This window comes from Rhincodon typus, chromosome 25 (genome assembly GCF_021869965.1).
Source record: "Rhincodon typus isolate 14 chromosome 25, sRhiTyp1.1, whole genome shotgun sequence".
Lineage (NCBI taxonomy): Eukaryota > Metazoa > Chordata > Chondrichthyes > Orectolobiformes > Rhincodontidae > Rhincodon > Rhincodon typus.
Window position 1 is genome coordinate 24,778,596 of NC_063356.1, and position 20,870 is coordinate 24,799,465.

Below are 20,870 nucleotides of genomic sequence, written 5' to 3' on the forward strand. Positions count from 1 at the left end.
AGCAGATAAGGGTGGGGAGGGAAAGATGTCTTTGGTGGTCGGGTCGGGTTGCAGATGGTGGAAGTGTCGGAGGATGATGCGTTGGATCCGGAGGTTGGTGGGGTGGTATGTGAGGACGAGGGGGATTCTTTTTTGGTTGTTATTGCGGGGATGGGGTGTGAGGGATGAGTTGTGGGAAATGTGGGAGACACGGTTGAGGGCGTTCTCGACCACTGAGGGGGGGGAAGTTGCGGTCCTTGAAAAACGAGGATATCTGAGATGTATGGGAGTGGAATGCCTCATCCTGGGAGCAGATGCGGTGGAGGCGAAGGAATTGGGAATAGGGGATGGCATTTTTGCAGGAAGGTGGGTGGGAGGAGGTGTATTCTAGGTAGCTGTGGGAGTCGGTGGGCTTGAAATGGATATCGGTTTCTAGGTGGTTGCCCGAGATGGAGACAGAGAGGTCCAGGAAGGAGAGAGAGGTATTAGAGATGGTCCAGGTGAACTTAAGGTTGGGGTGGAAGGTGTTGGTGAATGTCTAGATTAGCCTGGGGGTGTTCTGCTGAAATCTCAAATTTCTTTTTATGCCGTCTGCCTAACAAAGAAACCTCATCATGCAGGCATCAGAGAAAGATGGCAGACATGGGCAGAAAGGGAATTGCCCCATGAATTACCACAAACCTCAAAATGTTGCAGAGAACAAACCATTGCCAACTTGAATGCAATGCTATGCCAATTAGTGATCTGTCCTCAACCACTAATTTACTAACACACGGAAGCCCTTCCTCTCTCTTTTTTCCTTTGTCTCTTTCATGACTTTTCTTTGTGCACTTTTAGCTCTCATTGTTTCAAGCCATGCCACCCAGCAAAATCACTTTGAAATATTTTTCCAATCTATGCTTCTTCTTGGTGTGGTTAAGGATCATTATCCTTTAACTCAAACACTGGCATTCCAAAGACGCTACCTCAAAAGGAGAGCACTATGACAGCTGTCTGCAAGTTGAAACTCTTGGGATTCAAAGAACCTTTACAGCCTGCAACTGGATGTCATTTGCCCTTCTGTGCAAGTGGTAAGCTCCCAATCAAAGAGAGCATGATTGCCAGGAACTTGTTTCAAGAATCAAAGTTCTAGAATTAGAATTGGCCTAATGTTGAATGGCATGATTTTGGAAAGATGTAGTTAGGAGAGCATACCTATTTTCTCATTATTCTGCTCAAGTTCATTTGCCAAAACATAAAATCCAGCTTACAATTTCTATAGGTATCAGTTGATTTTTTTAAACAAAAATCATTCATGGGCTATGAGCATCGTTGTTTAAGCCACAGCACTTATTGCCCCTGCCCAATTGCCCTGGAAAAGACAATGAGGAGTTGCCTTATTAAACTGCTGCAGTCCATGAAATGTAGCTGCATCCACAGGACTGTTCTGAAGGGAATTACAGGATTTTAACATGGCAATATGAATGGTAACATACATCCAAGTCTAGGTGGTGTGACACTTGGAGACGAACTTGCAGGCATTAGTCTTTCTATGCATCTACTATTCTTGTCCTTCCAGGTGGTAGATGTCATGGGTTTTGGAAGGTGCTGTCAAAGGAGCCTTGGTGGATAATTGCAATACATTTTGGAAATGATGCACACTGCTGCCACTATGTATCAGTGGTAAAAGGAATAAATTTGAAGATTATAGCTGAGGTGCCAGGATGTTGTCGAGCGTCTTGCATATTGTGGGAGACCATTTTGGAAACAGTGATCACAACTCCTTAAGTATTAAGATAGTTATGCATAAGGATAAGTCAGGACCTTGTGGGAAGGTAATAAATTGGGGGAGGGCAAATTACATCAGTATTAGGCAGGAGCAAGAGAGCATTCATTGGGAGGAGGTGTTATCAGGTAAGTCTACATCTGACAGGTGGGACAAAAACAGAAGTTGTTGCAAAAACTCAAGAGGTCTGGCAGCATCTGTGAAGAAAAATCAGTTAGTATTTCAGGTCCCATGACCCTTCCTTAGAACTGAGGGTCCTGAGGAAGGTTCACCGGACCCAAAACGTTAACTGATTTTCCTCCACAGATGCTGCCACACCTGATGAGTTTTTCCAGCAACTTCTGTTTTTGTTCCTGATTTACAGCATCCACAGTTCTTTCTGTTTTTATTTGATGTGGGAGTTATTTAAAGACCTGCTAATCAGGACTCAGGCATGTTCCAGTAAGGAGGAAGGAGAAGGATGGCAAGGAGAGGGACCCTTGGATAATGGGGAAGGTTGTGAATTTAGTCAAAGGAAGAATGAAGCATATGTAAGGTTTAGGAAGCTAAAATTGGACAGGGCCCATGAGAAACGTAAAGAAAGCAGGAAAGAATTCAAGGAGGGCAAGAAGGGACCATAAAATGATCTCGGCAAGCAAGGTTAAAGAGAATCCCAGAGCATTCTATACACACATTAAAAATTAGAGGATAACTAGGGAGAAGGTAGGACCACTCAAGGATAAAGGAGGGAACCTGTGCTTGGAGGATGTGGACGAGATCCTAAATGAGCATTTTGCGTCGGTATTCACCCAGGAGAAGGATATAGAGGATAGTGAGATTTATGTGAAGCATGGTATTATGCTAGAGCATTTTGAGATCTTGGAAGAAGTGGTATTGGGTCTCCTGAAGAGCATTAAGGTGGATAAGTCCCAAAGGCTCGACGATACCTACCTGAGATTATTGAAAGAGGGCAAGAGCGGAGATTGCTGGGGCCTTGACCAAGATCTTTGTATCCTTGTTAGTCACTGGAGAGGTCCTGGATTTGGAAAAGCATGGCCGAATAAGGGACAATCAGCATGGCTTTCTGCTGGGCAGATCATGCCTCACGAACTTGATTGAATTTTTTGAGGAGGTGCCAAATGTGACTGGTCAGGGTAGATCAGTCGATATTGTCTACATGGATTTTAGTAAGGCTTTTGACAAGGTCCCTCATGGTAGGCTCATCCAGAAGATTGAGATACATGGGACTTGGCCACATGGATTCAAAATTGGCTTGTCCATAGAAGGCACAGGGTAGTGGTGGAAGGGTGTTTGTCTGGCTGCAGGTCCATGACTAGTGGTGTTCCACAGGATCTGTATTGGAACCTCTGCTGTTTGTGATATATATAAATGACTCGGATGAAAATGTAGATGGGTGGGTTAGTAAGTTTGCAAATGATACAAAGATTAGTGGAGTTGTGGATACTGAAGGAGGTTGTCAAAGGATTCGGGGGAGAAAGATCAATTGCAGATATGGGCAGAGAAATGGCAGATGAAGTTTAATCTGGGTCAGTGTGAGGTGCTGCACTTTGGGAGATCAGATGTTGAGGAAAAGTATACAGTTAATGGCAGGATCCTGAATAGCATTGATGTACAGAGGGATCTTAGGGTTCAAGTAGGTAAGGTGGTAAAGAAGGCAGATGGTATGCTTGCCTTTATTGGTCAGGGAATTGAGTACAAGAGTCAGGATGTCATGTTGCAGCTTTATAAGACTTTGGTTAGGCCACATTTAGAGTATTGCATTCAATTCTGTTTGTCACATTACAGGCAGGATGTGGAGGCTTTGTACAGGGTGCAAAGAGGTTTATCAGGATGCTTCCTGGATTAGGGGGGTATGAGCTATAATTAAAGGCTAGAAAAAACTTGAGTTGCTTTCTCTGAAGCGGCAGAGACTGAAGGGAGACTTAATAGAAGTGTGTAAAATTATGAGATGCAAAGATAGGGTTGACAGTCAAAACCTTTTTCCTAGAGTTGAAATGTCTAATACAAGGTGAGATGAGGGAAGAGTTCAAAGGAGATGTGAGGGGCAAGCTTTTTACGCAAAGAGCGGTAGGAGCCTGGAAAGTGCTGCTAGGGGTGTTGGTGGCATCAGATATGATAGGGGCATTTAAGGGACTTTTAGATAAGCGCATGAATATGCATGGAATGGAGGGATATGGACCAAGGGCAGGCAGAAGGGATTAGTTTAGCTTGGGGTCATGTTCGGCACAATATCATGGGCCGAAGAACCTGTTCCTGTGCTGTACGGTTCTATGTTAACTGTACCTGTTAAGTGCAGAGTATTCCATTAGATGCCTTACTTGTGCCTTGCTGATAGTGGATAGACTTTGTTATGACCAGACCCCAATGAGAATCACCAATCTGTTATGGATCCAGATAGGATACCCAAATTGTCAAGTGCCATGTGAGGAAGGATGAACTGACTTCCCTTTTTATTCACCCCACCACCTTAGTTAGTTGCAATCAAGTTAGTTAGAAAAGGACTCCTTTCCTTGTGAAAACTGTTCTCCCGGATAGAAATGAATTTATGTTTTTTAAAAAAGCCAATTTACCCAGGATTTCTTGATTGAATAAAAGAGAATTTATTAGTTACTAAACATGAGAAAAAATAATAACACAATACACACACACAGAGATCAGAAATTAAAAGTAAGGCTGAAAATAATAAAAACAAAGATAAATAGGTTAGTCTCTGAGTCATTCATGAAGAATTGATAGTGAAACATTCAATTTCAATGTTAGTTGTAAATTATTTGGTCCTGTTTACCTTTGAGCACTCAGTATGAGAGCTGTTCTTACAATTTTTTTTTGTCTAGCTATCTGGCTTTTAGCACTCAGAGCAATACAGCCTTTAACCTGCAGTGCAGGAGTGAGTACTAGATGCTTCATTTACTCTGATCTTTACAGTATTAACTCTGGCTAATACACATGAGCTCCTCAGACCACTAACACACACAATCCCATCAGCTCACCAGCATACCGTCTTCCACTAGCACACACAGAATTGAAGTGATTTTTAACTGATTATATATTTTGAAACATAGACTCAAAACATGCCTCTTGCCTGAATGTTGTTTAGTCTTGCAGCATATTTGTAGTCTGACATAACTCCCAGGGGTTTACAGTCAGCTTGGAGCACATGTCCCTTTTAAGCCCAGTCCTTTGAAGCTTCCTTGACACCTTACCAGGTTGACATTCCAGAAATCTCCTGTCCATCCAGGCACTGAATTTACATCTACAGTCAACTTTTGGCTGCATATCTTCAAATAAAAAGCATGTAAATAAAAGTTCAAGATACAAATGCTCAGTGTTAGTCTCTGTCATCATCCCAGTGCTGGGGAATTAGGAGCTGAATCGCTTGCTGTCAGATTTCTAGATCTGCTCTTGCAGCCACAGTATTTATAACGCTGGCCGCTAACGGTTATGTTATTAAATGTTAAGAGGTAATGGTGAGATTCTTTTTTGTTGGAGATGGTCATTGCACAAATGTTATTTGAATGTTGTCCAGGACTAGGAAATATTTTACTCTGGCAGTTTAATGCTTGTACTTTTTTGCTGTAAAAGCACTACAATGTCAATGTAATCAACTGATCCACATTTTAATGTAATATTGCGATATTAGATTCAGCCACCAGGTGGCAAAAACAGAAATAGGACTTTAACATCTATTCAGAAGCAAGGAAATTGTGAATAGATGTTAAGAAAGTTGAGGGGGAGGGAAGAGGCGGTGTGGTTTAAAAAGTAAATGAAAGGTGTAACAAGTGTAATAAAACAAAGAAAAATAAAATTAAGCAATTGTTTCAGTTTAATAGAAATGTACTATTTGTCAGGCAGGTGTTAAAGATAGCAACTGGTAGAATTTGAATTCAATTCATAAATTTGGAATGCAAAGCTAGCTTCAGTGATAGTAACTGTGACACTCATCGCTAATTATAAGAGCTGATCTGGCTCACTGATATCCTTATAGGGAAGGGAACCTGCCACTCATAATTGCCCTGGTTTACATGTGATTCCAAGCCTACAACAATGTAGTAACTGCCCTTTGCAATGACCTTGCAAGCCAACACGTTCACTGGTAATTAGGGATGGGCAAACATGAACACCTTGCCAGTGATGCTCACAGCCCATATAAAAAAATAGGAAAAGAAATGTTGTAATTTCAGGAAAATGCAAACGATTGCGTTCATGTCCGATGACAATGAGTGAGTTGTGCAAAATTCTTGAAGTACAAAGTTCTGCTGCCCCTGTAGACAGCCTGTAGGCATTAGCAATAAGAACAAACTCTCAAACCCATCAAATATTTCTCCAAACACACCAAACAGTACAAATTTATCTGCGATTAGCCTGAAAGAAGATAATGCACCCCTTACAAGATACTGGAGGTAGTAGCATTGGAGATATGTGGTGTTAGGGAGATGAGAAACCTTCCTGCTCCTGACCATATATTCAGCTACGTATAAAAGGCAATGTTTGCTACAGCTTTCATCACATACCGATGGACCTCATTATATGCTTAGTTTGTATATGTCCAATGCTTCCACCAAATGTCATCCAGCAAGGCTCACATTAGGAATCAGTGTGTGGGTGCCATGTATGTCATTGTTGAGCAAGAACATCTCACATACCAGCAAAACCTAGGTGCTAAGAAGCTGCATTTTGTCATCTTTATCTTCATTAGACTTCAACTGTGGAACTTCCTGCAATTCACAGGCAATGAGTTATATCTTGCCAGGGAAGGGACTATATCTTGAAACATGGAAGTGCAAACTAATCTTTAAGGGAGCAATGAAAACTAAACAATTGAGTCAAAAATAAAAGTCATGGTTCGGATTCTTTCCTGATACACTTGTCTATTCCTCATAGCAACAAAGTGACTTTTGCAAACAGTCTGAGTGAGAATCACTGAAATTCTGAACTTGGGATATTTTATCATTAGATGGTCTATTACTAGCTCCTGACAACAGTGAATAGTCAGTGAATCATTTAGCAATAGAGGGAGGGGGCTCCTCTGGTGCAGTGGTATTGTCTCTGCCCCTGGACTGAGAGGTCTGGATTGAAGTCCCACCTGCTCCAGAGGTGTGTAATGCCATGTCAGTACAGGTTTATTAGGAAAATTAGGTCTTTCACCAACAGGAAACCAACTCTGGATCACAAAACTATTTGCAGTCTGTCTCTAGTGTTGATTTATTCAATAATAATCTTAGTAAACCCCAATTAATTCCCCCAGAATTGTAAAATGATGTCACAGCTGTCAATTGTCTTTACAATTTAAGATTTACCATTCCATAACAATGTACACAGTGATTCATTTGTTTCCTGTTTGTCATCTAGTAATTAAAATATTTATTGAACAGATTTCGCAACAGAATTTCAAATTCTAACTCGATAGGTAACTATTCTAATAATGTGGACCAGGAACAGAAGCTATTACAGACTGTAATTTACTTCTGATTATATAGTTAATTATAGAAATAAAAGAGTGCAGTTTTACACAATTGTACAGTGCAGAAGTGCTGGAGGAGGATGTGGTCAACAGTATCAAAGGTTTTAGTCAGATCAAGAGGACAGAGAAAGTGTGCCCACCTTTGTTACTGTCCCACAAAACACAATTTTTGACTGTGATAAGAACTATTTTGGTAATATTAAAGGGTAGAAATCTGATTGGAGAGACTCAGACCGTGAGTTTCATGAAAGATAGGTACAGATAAGGAAGACAACAGAATGAAAAAGGATTTTAAAGTGGAGATGGAGATTGGTGATGGGATAGTCATTTTCAAGAATATAGGGATCTAGTGTTGTTTTATTGAACAGAAGAACGATGACGGCAGATTGAAAGCAGCAGTAAACAGTATCAGTAGAGAGAACTATTAACTATATCAGCTAGCATGGGAGTGAGGAAGTGAATGAATAGATGAGCTGGGACTTCATTTAGGTGCGAGGTCATCTCTCATCCAGGTGTGCATCAAGGCCACCATGTCAACGCAACCATTCACAATAAAATCATGGATGACAAGTGTCTGATTCGTGAGTAAACAGACCTTATGGAGGGTGAAGGAAGGATAAATTAAATCCTTAGCTTCATTGATGGAGACAAAGTATTAAATCAAGAAAGTTTTGCTAAAGCTTTTATTGAAGCTTAACATAGTGGTTCAACCTCACTTGGAACATTGTAAAACAATGTGGCCATAAAACATTACTATCCAGGTTGTGGAGGGGTGCAGAAGCAGTTAAGCTGGACAACACCCAGGGCTGAGGGAGTTACGTGGAAGATCTGGGGAATCTGGGGTTGTCTCCCTTGAAAAAGTGAAGTTAAGAGGAGATTCCATAGAGATGTTCAACATCATTAAAAGTTTTAATAAAATTAATAAGGAGAAACTATTTCCAGTGGTAAAAAAGTGGGATCCAGAGTTCAAATTTAAGGTAATTGAAACAGAGTACTGTGGATGCTAGAGGTTAGAAATAAAAACAGAATGTGCCAGTGCAATGGGTCTGGCAACATCTGTGGAGGCAGACAAGGTGTTAACATTTCGAATTCAGTATGATTCTTCTTCAGAACTCATCTACAGCACAAATTTAAGGAGATTAGCAAATGAACTAGAGGTGACAAGAGCAACAGTTTCAATGTAGGACATGATGAACTATTTTACTTGACATAACATGTTGCTATGGTTTGGAATGCACTGTGTGAAAGAATGGTGAAGCAGATTCAAGTGCACCTTTCAAAACAGAATTAGGTAACTATCTAATGGGGCTATGGGGAAAGAGCAGAGAAGCGAATCAGGAGGCAGCTGAGAATTATCACAGCGGAACTCTGAGAGTCATTGCCACAGTCGTCATAACTGTACAGCAGGTGAAGGAGAACCTGGTGTGGTTAACCCTTAAACACTACATTGGTGTTTCTGACCCTCCCTCCCCTCTCCTTTGACCAAAACAAAAGGGGTTTCTGTGACAAAAATGGCCGACAAGGTAACGGTGTATAAGGGAGCAGCCATTAAGAGAGTGGGCCAGTGTTAGACTGGAATTGCTGAGGCCTTTGCTCAAGAGGTTTTGGTGTGAGGAGGCTGAGCAGGGGTACAGGTAAGTGCAGGTAAGGGCTCTTTAACTCTACTTTCTTTCTGCCCAGACTGAAGGCAATGGGGAAGGCAGTTAGGGGAGTGGCATGCTCCTCTTGCAGGATGTGGGAGATCAGGGAGACTTCCAGTGCCCCTCTAGGCTACACCTGTGAGAACTGTGTCAGGCTGCAGTTCCTGACAGACTGCATTAGGGAACGGGAGCTGGAGCTGGATGCACTCAGGATCATCTGGGTGCAGGGAATATCATTGTAAGAGCTATAGTGAAGTGGTCACTCCTCTGTTGCAGGCTGCAGATAGCTGGGTGACCACCAGAAGAGGTAAGGGCGCATGGCAGATAGTGCAGGATTCCTCTGTAGCCATTCCCGTCAATAACAGGGATACCGCTTTAGATACTTTTGGGGAAGATGACCTTTCAGGAGCTAGCAGCAGCAGTCAGGTCAGTGGCACTGTGACCAGCTCGGAGGCTCAGAGAGAAAGGGTGCAGTCAGACACTGATACTGGTAGGAGAGTCAACTGTGAGGGGGGACAGACAGGAGATTCTGTAGCCACAGAAGACACACTAGGATGGTGTGTTGCCTCCAGGGTGCCAAGGCAGTTGCAAAACATTCTTAAGGGGGACGGTGAAAGGCCAGAGATCATTGTCTACCTACGTCATTTGTACCAAAGTGCACAAAGGGATGGGGTCCTGCAAAATGAGTATAGGGAGTTAGGTAAGAAGTTAAAAAGCAGGACCTCAAGGGTAGTGATCTCCGGATTACTTCCTGTGCCACGCGTTAGTGAGGATAGAAATAGAAAGATAGGCCAGATGAATGCATGGCTGAGGAGCTAGTGTAGGGGGCAGGGTTTTCAGTTCTTGGATCATTGGCATCTCTTCTGGGGTAGAGGTGACCTGTGCAAGAGAGATATGTTGCACTTGAACTGGAGGGGTTCTAATATCCTTGTGGGGAGATTTGCTGCAGTTACCTGGAAGGGTTTAAACTAGATTGGCAGGGAGGTGGGATGCTGAATAAAGAGGGGCCATCGAGAAGTCAGGGGAAAATACGTTAACCATCGAGAGCAAATTTATGATTCAGGATAGCCAGGAGCACAGAAAAGGGAAGGAAAAGACTTCTAGTTTAAAGTGCATTTATTTCAACGCACGAGGCCTGTCTGGTAAGGCAGATGAGCTCAGAGCATGGATTGGCTCTGGAGACTGGGATATTATAGCTATAACAGAAACATGGCTGAGAGAAGTGCCGGACTGGCAGCTCAATGTTCCAGGATACAGAAGCTACAGCCATGACAGAAGTACAAGTAAGCAAGGACGGGGAGTTGCCCTTTTCATAAGGGATGATATAACAACAGTGCTCAGAGAGGATATTCTTAAAGGGTCATCAAATGAAGCTATATGGTTAGGACTTAGAAACAAGAAGGGGATGGTCACTCTGTTGGGACTGTATTGTAGACCCGCAAATAGCCAGCGCATACTAGACAAGCTGATGTATAGAGAGATTGCAGATACCTATAGAAATAATAGAGTTGTATTGTTTGGAGATTTGAATTTCCCCTGTATTGACTGGGCAACCCAAAGTGTAAAAGGCCGAGATGGGATGGAATTTCTCAAATGTGTCCAAGAAAGTTTCCTAAATCAATATGTAGAGGACCCTACTTAGGGGGGTTCAACACTGGACCTCCCCTTATGGCAAATGACTGAAGTGTCTGTCGGGGAGCACTTGGGTTCCAGTGACCATAACTCTCTTAGTATTAACATAGTTATAGAAAAAGATAGGACCGGTTCACATGTTAAGGTGCTAAACTGGAGCAGGGCCAATTTTGGGGCCATTAGACAGGATCTCGCAGAAGTCGACTGGGGGGGTGTGTTTGAAGGAAAAGGAACAACTGGCAAATGGGAGGCTTTTAAAAGTGTGATTTCAAGAGTCCAGGGACAGTATGTCCCTGTTAGGGTGAAGAGAAAAATGCTGGTAGGTTTAGGGATCCCTGGCTGACAAGGGTTAATGAGGCTCTGGTCAGGAAAAAGAAGAAGGCGTACAGTGGGTTTAAGCTATCTGGCTCAAAAGAATCCCTAGATGACTACAAAAAGTGTAGGAACACACTTAAGCGGGAAATCAGAAGCGTAAAAAGAGGGTATGAGATGGATCTGGCAGATAGGGTTAAAGACGATCCTAAAAGGTTCTATAGCTATATTAAGAGTAAGAGGGTGGCTAAGAGGAGAATAGGTCCCCTTATAGATCAATATGGCCGTTTAAGTGTGGAGCTGCAGGAGATGGGGGAGATTTTTAATGAATATTTCTCCTCAATGTTTACTGAGGAGAAAATGATGGATGCTAAGGAAAAAAGGGAAACAAGTAGAGATGTTTTGGACCACATACACATTACCAGAGAGGAAGTGTTTGCAGCCTTAAAGCACATTAAGGTGGATAAATCCCCTGGGTCTGATCAAGTCCATCCTCGGACGTTGTGGGAGAGTAGGGAAGAAATTGCAGAGATTTTTGCTCCATCTTTAGCCACTGGTGAAATTCCAAAAGACTGGAGGGTGGCTAATGTTGTTCCATTGTTTAAGAAAGGTAGCAAAGACAAGCCGGGGAATTATAGGCCAGTGAGCCTACAGCAAAGTGGTAGGCAATCTACTAGAGAAGATACTGAGGGACAGGATCAACAAACATTTAGATAGTCAAGGTCTGATCAGGGATAGTCAGCAGGGAAGTCATGTCTGACAAATCCTTTAGAGTTTTTCAAAGAGGTAAGAGGTAAGATGATGGTAGGGCAGTAGATGTTGTTTAAAAAGGACCTCAGTAAGGCCTTGACTAGGTCCCACATGGCAGGCTAGTCATGAAAGTTAGGTCGCATGGGATCCAGGGAAAGCTAGCTAATTGGATTCATAATTGGCTCGCTGGTAGGTAGCAGAGGGTGATGGTTGAAGGTTGTTTCTCGGACTGGAGGCCTGTGACCAGTGGTGTGCCACAGGTGTCAGTGCTGGGACCTTTGTTGTTATTTACATCATGATCTGGATGTGAATGTACAAGGCATGATTAGTAAGTTTGCGGATGGTGCAAAATTAGGAGGTAATGTTGATAGTGAAGAAGGCTATCAAAAATTACAGAGGGACCTTGATCAGATGGGGAAGTGGGCTGAGAATTGGCCAATGCAATTCAACACAAATAAGTGTGAGGTGTTGCATTTTGAAAAGTCAAACCCAGGTAGGGCTTATATAGTAAATGGTAAGGTCCTGAGGAGTGTTGTGGAACAGAGGGACCTAGGAGTACAAGTACATAGTTCATTGAAAGCGGCGTCACTGGTGGACAGGCTGGGGAAGAAGGCATTTAGCATGCCGGCCTTCATTGGTCCAGGCATTGAGTATAGGAGTTGGGACAATATGTTACAGTTGTATAAGTCGTTGGTGAGGCTGCACTTGTAATATTGTGTACAATTTTGGTCACCCTGTTATAGGAAAGACATAGTAAAACCGGAAAGGTGCAAAGAAGATTTAAAGGATGTTGCCAGGACTAGTAGGCCTGAGTTATAGGGAGAGGTTGGACAGAATAGGACTTTATTCCTTGGAATGTAGGAGAATAACAGATGTATAAAATCATGAGGGGCATAGATAGGATAAATGCATATAGTCTTTTTCCCAGGAATGGGGAATTGAAAACTAGAGAGCAGAGGTTTAAGCTGAGAGGGGAAAGAATTTAGAAGGACCTTGAGGGGCAACTTCTTCACACAGAGAGTGGTGCATTTACGGAATAGGCTGCTGGAAAAAGTGGTTGAGGCAGGTACAGTAGCAACATTTAAAAAACATCTGGATAGGTACGTGGATGGTAAGGTTTTAGAGGGATATGCACCAAATGCAGGCAATTGGAACTAGCTGAGTGGGCACCATGGTCAGCATGGACCAGTTTGGGCTGAAGACCCTGTTTCCATGCTGTATGACTCTATGACTCTAAGTGGAACTCATTGGCTGGTTCTACTAAAGAGCAAGCAGATGCATGATGGGCTAAATGGCTCCATCTTATCCTGCATCATTCTATGATAGGAGCACCTATGCTCGGTTCGTGACAAACGACAACACCTCCCAGTCGTGAACCACTTCAACTCCCCCTCCCACTCCTTGGACGACATGTTGGCCTCCTCCAGTGCCACAACGATGCCACCCGATGGCTGGAGGAACAGCACCTCACATTCCGCCTGAGAACCCTGCAGACCAATGGTCTCAATGTGGACTTTACAAGCTTCAAAATCTCCCCACCCCCGACCTCATCCCAAGAGCAGCCCATCTCGTCCCTGCCTCCTTGACCAGTCCGTCTTTTCTCCCACCCATCCGCTCCCCCTGCCTCACTGACCAACCCCCACCCCCACTTCCTACCTACTAGGCTCAGCCCCGCCTCCTTGATCGGTCCATCTTCTGTTCCACCTACCCGCCCCTCCCTCCTCACTGACCAACCCTTATCCCAATTCCCTACCTACAGTCACCTTTACTAGCTTCATCCCTGCCTCCTTGACCTGTCTGTCTTCTCTCCACCTATCTGCTCCTCTATCCAACTTCTATCATCGCCTCCCCCTCTCTCTATTTATTTCAGAGTCCCCTTCCCCTCTCCCATTTCTGAAGAAGGGTCCCGACCCAAAACGTCAGCTTTCCTGCTCCTCTGATGCTGCCTGGCCTGCTGTGCTCATCCAGCTCCACGCCTTGTTATCTGCATCATTCTATGATGCTATAACTATCTGCCCACGTCTTATTGTTTCATGAGCAATCAAAAGGAAACAGTTTGATGTGATCTTCAAGTCAACCTTGTAGAGAAATGGTTACATACTTCACTAAACATTCCAGTTTACATTTATCTTCATATCGCAAAGGTAAATATCAAAATCAAGAATTCTCCAATTAACATCTTTCTGGTGCACATTGATGATTTTGAGGAACATGTTCACATTAACTATGTTGAGTCTCATTTTTCTTACTCTTGAAACTCAAATGCAATTTGATCATTATATCCAAATAAGCAACTTTCATCCACATTACATTCAAATTACTATGTATGTTAAGGTAAAAACACAATAAGATGTAATCTGCCCATGTAGCATGTTACTCGTTAATGATCTGTGCTGCAACATGTAAGATTTCCAACAATCGGTTCTTAATGTCATTCATGATTATGGAGGGTCATTAACTCACCACCAGATAGAAAGGCTTTCCAACTATCCTTGTGCCCCTCATTTTAAGCACCCTATACTGTTAGAGGTTTGAGTACAGGCCAACTTATTGTCTAGAAGTCTAAACAATGGCCAAATTAGGAAAAAGAACACATGTAAATTACGAAAAAAATCATGTCTACAGAGTTCTTTCTCCATTTCAAATATATCATGTAACACTGCACCAATCTGATGCCATACCAAATCTATGAAGTCATGTCAGAGTACAATTAGGTTATATTTATAATGGATTAAACTTGGCAGTATGCAGACAGTACAGGTTAAGTTGACTCTGTACCATCACCCTTCTAATTGCAAATGGATGAACTATGAAGGGTCAACTGACTGCTCCTATTTTTTGAATTGCAACTTTGTACACTTTCATAAGTACAATTAATGTTGAAAGAAAACTTACTTGTACATGAAAGGAGCCACTGTTGCTGTGTTAGGATGACTATTTTGTGTTGGAGAAGGAAGTTTAATAACATTGCTGTTGACAGATGTTTTTACTCCACCAGTAAATGTGCGTTTAGGAGAAGAAACGGAAGAGACAGACAATTGTGAAACATCTTCATTCTCATCTAAAAGTAAGTTGGAGAAACTGTAGGATTTCCAACTAACATCCGATTTCCATTGCCTTTGGCTTGAAGCGCTTTTAGGTCTCTCTCTATCTGCTGTACCTCCACAGTTCGACAGATGTAACAAATTATCATTTGAAATACTGAATCTGGATTTACACTTTCCCCTGGGAGGAAGAGTTGCAACGCCTTTTTGCACATCGTCCAAAACTTTGCTCCTTGTGTGGGTCAAGCCTGCAATTCGAGAGCCTTTTGTAGAAGCAACTTTTCTTCTCGAATTGATTCCGTTGCTATCTTTCTTCTCCTCTTTTTGACCTCTATCTGGGATTCTTGATGCTGCCTTCTGCATGCTTGCCGTCTTGTTCAGAGAGTGAAGAATTCCCTTTTGTGATATCCGTGGACTGTTGTATGCAGGTCCTGCAGTCTCTGTTTCAGTATTGCACAATTCAGTGTTGCCAAGTTCTAATGAACTATCCTGCCCTTCGTTGTTCAAAAAAGTCTCAGCTCTACTCTGCGTAGCATTTTTCGAAGTCTTACTGTGATATTTCACTTCCTCCACTGGTCTATTTGCATTGGATAAGCTTTTTTCATTTCCTGAGGAAGGTACCTTCTGCAAATCATTTACTGACGAAGAAACTGAAGCATTAAGCTGCCTAAGAGTCTGTTTTGAGGATGCCTCGGTGGTTTGTTTTCTATTAGGTGGTACATTTTTGGCCTGAGAAATGGTTGAAACATGCTGATGCCTTGTGGTTGAACCTAACTGTATGTTCCCGTTCATAACTGGCAGTTGAGTTAGATGGTCAGATAAATCTGAAAGAAAATTGAAAATTCAATTACAGGATTATTCTTGCCTTGCGGTGAGTGTTACTAGTTTAAATGAGCAGCTAAAGTTGAAAAGGCATGTTGCGTAGGACTGTTAAATATATTGTAGCAATATGAATTTCTGCATGTAGATTTTTCCTTGTTTAGTTGCTGGGGGCAGGTTGATAACTTTTTTATAGCTACAGGGAGAAAAATAATGGATTCATATTTGAAAATATTTTTTAAATTATTCAGATGAATCAGCAAAGTTAAAACAGAAATATATCATAATGTTTATAAGTCTATATTAATGTATTTATACACATGGCTCACTTTTTCCTAAAAAAAAGTCTGGCATCATCACATTTCTGTTATTTTTTCTGGAAGTCAAAGCAGACTTTGCTACAGTTATACTAAATAGGAACCGCCTGTAAAAGTGACATTTCCAAGTTAATCTAGAGGCAAAAACTCATAAATTATGCAGCTGTACCAAACTTAGTTATTGAAATGAGCAGCAACTTTTAAAACTAGATCCTGGAAAATTACAAATGCATTAACGTAAGAAATTGAAAGAAGGGAAGTCCACTTTAATTGCAATACAGTTACAATATCACAAGACACCAATATCTATTATCACAACTTAATTCAACCGATTGCCAGTTTGAATCTATATTGGTAGCTTTGGTCACGGAATTACCCTAACACATTGAAAAGTGGGACAAGTGGGAACATTCTACCTTCTGAAACTAAAGCAAACAAAACCATAATAGCTATTTAATCTTATGTTTTACTCAAGTGGTTCTTGACTCGTTGACTGCTTTTCTTGGTATGAAAGCTGCACAATCAAGTAATTTAGAAAACATTATGTCCCACCCATTACTCATCAGGTCTAAGGCGTTTTTCCCCCAACATCCTTATTGCCACTCCCAATAAGAAATGTGTCAAGGCAGTTTTTTTTTATTTTTAAAACTAACTATTAACTTGCTGGGAAGCTAGGTGAAATGTTTGTCTCTCTTGATTGACAGGTTTCATTTGTTTATAGCTTATATGCTGCCTTTCTGCAATAATTAGCATTACAGCAATACAGATGCAATGTTTTACAATCTCAAAATGACAGACACCTAAACATTATTTCACATTGAAACAAAAGGTTTTCTCTATGGTTGCCATGTTCATCATTTTCAACTTTTATGTTCCATTCTTTCTCAAATTTAGCTATTATCTTAGATTTCATTATTTTCAAATTAACCAATCCTTTTGTATCAATTTCATTTACTCTTCTTCTGTTTGCACTGTTCATTATAGAGCTGGGAACAGACCTTATAAAACTACATTTTTCAGACTTTTAAAATGAAATAACGATTTTTTAAATCACCTGAGAAGTCACACACTTGCTCAGACATTAAATTCTACTAGTGAAATCATGCAGAGCAAATTAAAAATATGATAATCCAAAATTAGCCAAAAGTACAACATTCTTTGCCAGCAGTACAGTAATTATTTTCAAAAATATATTTCAGCACTTTCACTAATGAGAAAAGGATTAACTGGATATGATGCAGAAGATTGACCTTGGAACGAATTTCCAAATATAAAGAATTGCACTTAACATCCACATGGCCAACAGGGCACCTCAGATAAGCCTCATGAATAACTAAGTAGCCAAAACATCATACTCCATTTTTCTTCAATGACCCACTTTATTATTATGCATGCCTAAGGCCCTTGTCCAGGAAGGCACTTTGATGTATTCATTATATAGCAATCTATGTTATTTGCATTTTTGGGAACTGAAGAAACAATGGAGCAATACTTCTTTTAAGGCTATATAGCCTTTGTATGCACATTGGTTCATCTCACAAAGAAACCTCTTTACAGTAGAGAAGGGATTTAGGCTGAAAGCCTGAACATTTCTTTGGTCTTTCACATCTTCCTTTCCATTGGCAAGAAAACCGCGCTGCTCAGCTTTGACACAGTGGCCGAATGAGGAAACTCTGACCACAGGACCTCAATGTCAGTCCTCTCTGTCTGATTGGTACTGAAGCATTTTACTATATCTGGCTCACTTCCTCTTGCAGAACATTCTGCGACTTCTCTGTGATGTTTTTTAGTTTGACAGCAGGGAGGCATAGGCCATGAGAGACTCACAGTGATGGCAACAGAAATTCTTGCCTGCTCCTAAGTAACCCCTACAAGGATTGGATGTTTAAATTTTGCTGCTCCCTGCTGTGCATTCTTATGCAAAGTAAAGCTATAGTTTGAGACCTAAAGAAGGGTAATACCTGAAATGTTGACTGCTTCTTTCCTCTAGATGCTGCCTGGCCTGCTGTGTTCTTCCAATCTCTTGTCTGTCTACATATAGTTTGGACTGCATTCTTCAAGAAGTTGGGGCAGCACGGTGGCTCAGTGGTTAGCACTGCTGTCTCACAGCGCCAGGGACCTGGGTTCGATTCCACCCTCAGGCTGTCTGTGTGGAGTTTGTACCTTCTCCCTGTGTCTGCGTTGGTTTCCTCCGGGTGCTCCAATTTCCTCCCACAGTCCTAAGATGTGTAGGCTAGGTGGATTGGCCATAATAAATTGCCTGTAGTGTTCAGAGATGAGTAGATTAGGGGGATGGGTCTGGTGGGGTGGGGGGGGGTATGCTCTGAGGGTCTTGTTGGGCCAAAGGGCCTGTTTCCACACTGTTGGGATTCTATGAAAAAAAAAGTTGCCATTTCCACCACTCTTCCTTACTAAGTAAAGGTTGAGAGTGGCACAGTCCTTGAAAGATCTATTAATTCCTGCTTCTTCTTTCCCTTTCAAGAGTCCACCCATCTGTTAACCTGAACTTTCACTGCCCCTGGGCTGATCCTTCTGGAGCGTATGACACAGGAAATTCTCATTCTTTCTGACGTTCCTCAAAGACTCCAGCTGCCCCGCCAGTCCGGAAATCCGGAACTCAAGCACTTTCAGATACTTCTTACACATGTGGCCCCCAGGACACAAGCAATCCTGAAGTTTTCACTTGGTGGATTGACTCTTTTGTTTTTGTCTCGCTTCCTTGACGGAAAGCTTGCATGACACCCAAACTGCCTCAGAAGAGCAAGGCCTGCCATTTCTACCACCCATGAGGCATTCTGGAGGGCAATGGCAGGCATTTCTCTGAATTCAACTTCACGGGCAGGGAGATGCGCCCAATGAGAGCTGCTAGCTAACCAGGGCCTGCAACTCTCGCACTTGGCAGTGCCCCCCAGAGGACCATCGAGGCTGCCGGGAGACAACCAACATCACAAGGACTAAGATATCAAATAATAGTTTTCTATTCAGCCTGGATGTTCTGCGGTTTGGGTTTGTGGGCCAAGTAGGGTAGAGAGATTAGAAACAAGAGCAGGGGTTTGGCTATTAGTAATCAAACCTCCCCCACCTTTGGTTCAGAGGTCTAATGTCTCAACTGTGCACAAATTAGTGCTCATCAAGGGACCACCTTCCCAAAACTGCCTGCACTGGTTTACAAGGCAGGAAGGGTGATTTTTATTAACCTATTGAAGCTTAGATACCTGCAGCAAAGGTGGGAATAGGCCCTTAATTCATCATTAATTAATCATTTAAGGGCCTCAACTAGAAGTGGCTGGGTATATAGATCTTGGGCGTTTCTGCCCAGAACTTAATTCAGGTAGACGCAGGCAGGCCAACTCTGTTTATGCAACTACCCAATCAGAGAGAACCTGAGTTGATATTTTGAGTCCATTATGCAAGCACACAGGTAGGTTCTAAGTAAGTGAGTGCTAAGAGAGCAAATGAGCAGCCTTGAAACACATCCTAGCCCAATCCATGAGCTTGGTGCATATTCTTTTGCATTGTCGCCTTTCTGTAGCCTTTCAATGCTAGTTGCTGGTACACCCTGTAAGGTAGGTTTGTGATTCCACAGCTGCCTGCCAGTGCGTCAGAGAATTGCCGTGATGATCCTGATGGATGGCAGATGCCAACATCAATGGCTGAGGGGTGTGTGTAGCTGCAGTCCATGAATGGTGCCTTGAGCTACATTTCAGTTGTACACAATATGGAGGTTGCTCAGAATAAGTGGTCATCTGAAGGTGCCAGGTAAATGCTTTGGTTTCCACAATGAGCCTTCCTGACATTGGGCTTCTTTGACGAGCTTGGTAAGATTGGTGTCTGAATATTAATAGGGCAAATTGTGGAAACAGTAAGACCTTTAATAAATTATAATCACTGTCAATTGGCAACTCGCCACTGCCTAGTGAGGATCTTGCCACTTGTGAAAAACCTAAAAGGTGATGCGAGATGCTGGGCATTGCTGGACTGCTCATCCAACTCTACCACAAATCTCTCCATAGAAATATTAATATATATTATTTCTAGTTACATTGCATCTGAGATACTTGTTGACCTCTAGTGACATACCAGGGTCAATGTAAGGGTAAGAATAAGTTCTCAACACGACCACTGAAACATCCTTATACAGCTTTAGAAACAAGCACAGTTCTGAAGACTCATTAGAAATTCTGGTGCTTCTCCTAAAAGCAGTCCTTTATATCCAGGTAGGCAGAACTTGCTCGTGGTCACTGTACCCTTCCAGGTCCTAACTGTCTTTCACAACATTTCCGTCTTTCACAACATTTCCCATTGATTCTCTACCACTGCCTTTAACAATGACTCTGTGTCTTTGTTCACTTTAATGCTCTCTCTCTCGTTGACTCCCATCACCTTCTTTGCAAGTTTCTGGCACAGCTCTCTCTCAGGTTCTGTTTTGTTGTTTTAAACACAGGAATACATAGGTGCCAGCTGTCACAAGTTCAAAATCAGATCTTCAGTAGAATATCATTCAATCCCGTCTATTTAGTACTCTCAGGTACACTCCACCATCTGATTCTTGTATACTTACAGGGGCCTGTAATGAGCTTATGCTCAATATAAGAAGTCAAACACTTGATATTCTAGGCTGAGTAGCCAAGTATAATGCTTCACTCACAACTATATTATTATTTTTATTCATTCCATGTTACCACTAAATTACAGTAGAAAAATACAGAAAAGTGTCACGAGCAAGGCTGCGAGGTGGACTTAGCTCATTTTCTAATTTTGTTACCATGGTTATTTGGACAATTGCATTTGATTATTAAAAACACCAATAAACAAGCTGACATTCCCACATCAATGGTATCAATGAGTGACTTCCATACAGTCCATCAGCTCCTCACATTTACCTTAGATCCATTACATAAGTATTTTATGTTCAGCAGAAAACCAACTTTAAATCATTTTGTGCCGATCTGACAAACTGATCAAAACATTTAAAAATAGATGAAAGAAGTATGCACTTGTCTACACTTACCAGCCGTAAATAGGAGCCTCCTCATTGGCACACATCAAATCATCCGATGAAAGTTGTGGTTGGTTTGCTCACTGAGCTGGCTCGTTCTGCAGACCTTTCATTACCCTGCTGGGTAACATCATCAGTGCAGCCTCCGATGA

At 42.0% G+C, this 20,870-nt stretch overlaps 1 protein-coding gene across 1 annotated transcript in view; it reads right to left on the reverse strand.

The window, feature by feature from the left end:
- The window catches only part of LOC109936459 (neuron navigator 1-like), a 471,148-nt gene that overhangs the window by 403,763 nt on the left and 46,515 nt on the right, over positions 1 to 20,870 (reverse strand). Inside the window, exon 3 of the mRNA XM_048612092.1 lies at positions 14,435 to 15,407. Within this exon, the coding sequence (XP_048468049.1) occupies positions 14,435 to 15,407 (973 nt within the window). The remainder of the gene's footprint in view (positions 1 to 14,434; positions 15,408 to 20,870) is intronic.